Source organism: Terrapene carolina, unplaced genomic scaffold (assembly GCF_002925995.2).
Source record: "Terrapene carolina triunguis isolate 2854851 unplaced genomic scaffold, T_m_triunguis-2.0 Scaffold30863, whole genome shotgun sequence".
NCBI classification, from domain to species: Eukaryota; Metazoa; Chordata; order Testudines; family Emydidae; genus Terrapene; species Terrapene triunguis.
In genome coordinates this window covers 7,914-10,216 of record NW_020695214.1, presented here as the reverse complement: position 1 = coordinate 10,216, position 2,303 = coordinate 7,914, and the positions used below count along the sequence as shown (strand labels likewise).

The following is a 2,303-nucleotide window of genomic DNA, read 5'->3' as shown; positions in this document are numbered from 1 at the left end:
GGGGTCGTGTGCCTCCAGGCCTCTGACACCCCCCTCAAAGAATTGCTAGGGGTCACGGCTGGGGTTAAGACCAGGATAGAGACAGTTTGCTGCTAGCCAAGACTCTCCCACTGTAGCGTGCTCAGGTTTGGTAGGGCTGCCCGGCCTAGCCTGGGATTAGCCACAGCTGGCTGCAATTCCAGCTCTCCTCAGACTGGCTTCTCGCTCCCCTCCACGGCTGGGGCTGGGGCTCTCGGGGGAATGCTGACGGGGAGGTTTGGCTTGTAATCCGCTCCTGGAATGTCGGCCAGACGGTCAAATTCTTCTCGCCTCTTGTGAAATGAGTGATGTGGGGCAGCTTGAGAGAGCAGCCTGCCGTCCCTCCCCTGCTGGAGAAACCTGCCTGGCCTGCACCGCCCTGTCATGGGAACAGGCGCTTTCAGCCTGAGCCGCCGCAAAGACACCAGTGCCGGGGGGGGGAGGAGGGCTGTTTCCCTGCTGGCAGACCCTCGCAGCAAAGGAGGTGTTTGGGGGGAGGAGGTTGTGTGGGTGCCCAACAAGCGGGGCTCAGCGTACAGGTTGCTGAAAGGAAGATGGCTGCTCTTGCTTGCTGTCCACATTCCCCTTCCTTCTGTTTCTTTGGTGGCTCTGCTCCCTTAACAATTCTCCGGATGGGGTCTTTCCTCTCCCCTTGACTGGAGGAAATCCGGAGTCCGTCTCACTCTGCCCCTCTCCCCCCCGCCCCCCAAGCTGCATTGCTCTGCGTTGCCTGCAAACGTTTTGAAAGATTTCCCTCCTGTTTCTTTCCCAAACCCTGACCTTGTCTCTCAATTCCATTTTTCCTTCAGAAACCCTGATGGATACGAAGTGGGTGACGTCCGAGTTGGCGTGGACGGCTCATCCAGAGTCCGGGGTAAGACTCGGGTCCTCCTCTAGGAGCCTGCACAGGGCTCTGGATTCCAGGTTGAGCTGCAGGTCTTATCCGTTCCGAACTGGGACCCTTCACGAGACAAGGGCACCCTTTGGGTTCCCTCCTGTGCCCGTTGGGTGCCTTGTGAAATCACCCCCGTTCCCCAGACCAGCTCTTTGATGCCGACTCCTTCGTTACTATGGGAGTCGCAAGTGCACGGCACTACACAGAGAAGAGTGAAGTTCTCACAGGCTTCAGCGTGACAGGGGGAGTAGCGCCAGGAGGGAGCAGGGCAGGGACAGACCATATGGGTACCTCGGTTCGTACTGGCTGTGTGCGTGTGTTGGTGCTTTTTGGGGTAATCACGTGTCTGGTTTCTGCAGTGTGGTTTGGATTAGTTTGCTGTGGGGGTGGGGGGGCCGTGTTTTGAAGCATTCCGGACTGCCCATCCCAGTGGCTAACCTGCCAATCTCTCTCCGCTGCAGTGGGAGGAAGTCAGCGGTTACGACGAGGCCATGAACCCCATCCGAACGTACCAGGTGTGCAATGTGCGGGAGGCCAATCAGAACAACTGGCTCCGTACTCAGTTCATCCAGCGCCAGGACGTCCAGCGAGTCTACGTGGAGCTGAAATTCACTGTACGGGACTGTAACAGCATCCCCAACATCCCGGGCTCCTGCAAAGAGACCTTCAATCTCTTCTATTACGAGTCGGATACAGATTCTGCCTCTGCCTCTAGCCCCTTCTGGATGGAAAACCCCTACATCAAAGTGGATACAATTGCCCCCGATGAGAGTTTCTCCAAGCTGGAGTCTGGCCGCGTGAACACCAAGGTGCGCAGCTTTGGGCCTCTCTCCAAGAATGGTTTTTACCTGGCCTTCCAGGACCTGGGCGCCTGCATGTCCCTCATCTCTGTCCGCGCTTTCTATAAGAAATGCTCCAACACCATTGCTGGCTTTGCTGTTTTTCCGGAGACCTTAACTGGGGCTGAGCCCACTTCTCTGGTCATTGCCCCAGGGGTCTGCATCCCCAATGCAGTGGAAGTGTCTGTGCCCCTGAAGCTGTACTGTAATGGAGATGGGGAGTGGATGGTACCAGTTGGAGCCTGTACGTGCGCTGCTGGATATGAGCCTGCCATGAAAGATACCCAGTGCCAAGGTAAGCACGTGGCTAGATGGCCTGTAACATGTTCTCTTCCTCTGGAGTAAGGTATGTGTCTCAGCAGAGGATGTGGGTACTTCTCTGCTGGACCAGTTGTGAGTTGAGCGTTCTGTGGCCTGAGGCCTGGCGCTTGCAGCGACTCCTGCTCTGTCCTGGACATTGGAGTTTGATCTTCTGTGATTCTAGCTTAATGACCATTGTACTTCTGGGTCTCCGCCTGGGTGCCTGATGGTGTTTGAAGCCTCAGAGCTCA

General features: G+C 56.7%; 1 protein-coding gene across 1 annotated transcript; it reads left to right on the top strand.

The window, feature by feature from the left end:
* Positions 1-811: 811 nt before the first annotated feature.
* Positions 812-2,047, top strand: LOC113409194 (ephrin type-B receptor 3-like; the record flags this gene model as incomplete). Its single annotated transcript, XM_026662859.1, has 2 exons — positions 812-892; positions 1,375-2,047. Coding segments are annotated over exons 1-2 (730 nt in total), but the record flags the coding sequence as incomplete, so codon positions are not given.
* Between the last annotated feature and the right edge of the window lie 256 nt (positions 2,048-2,303).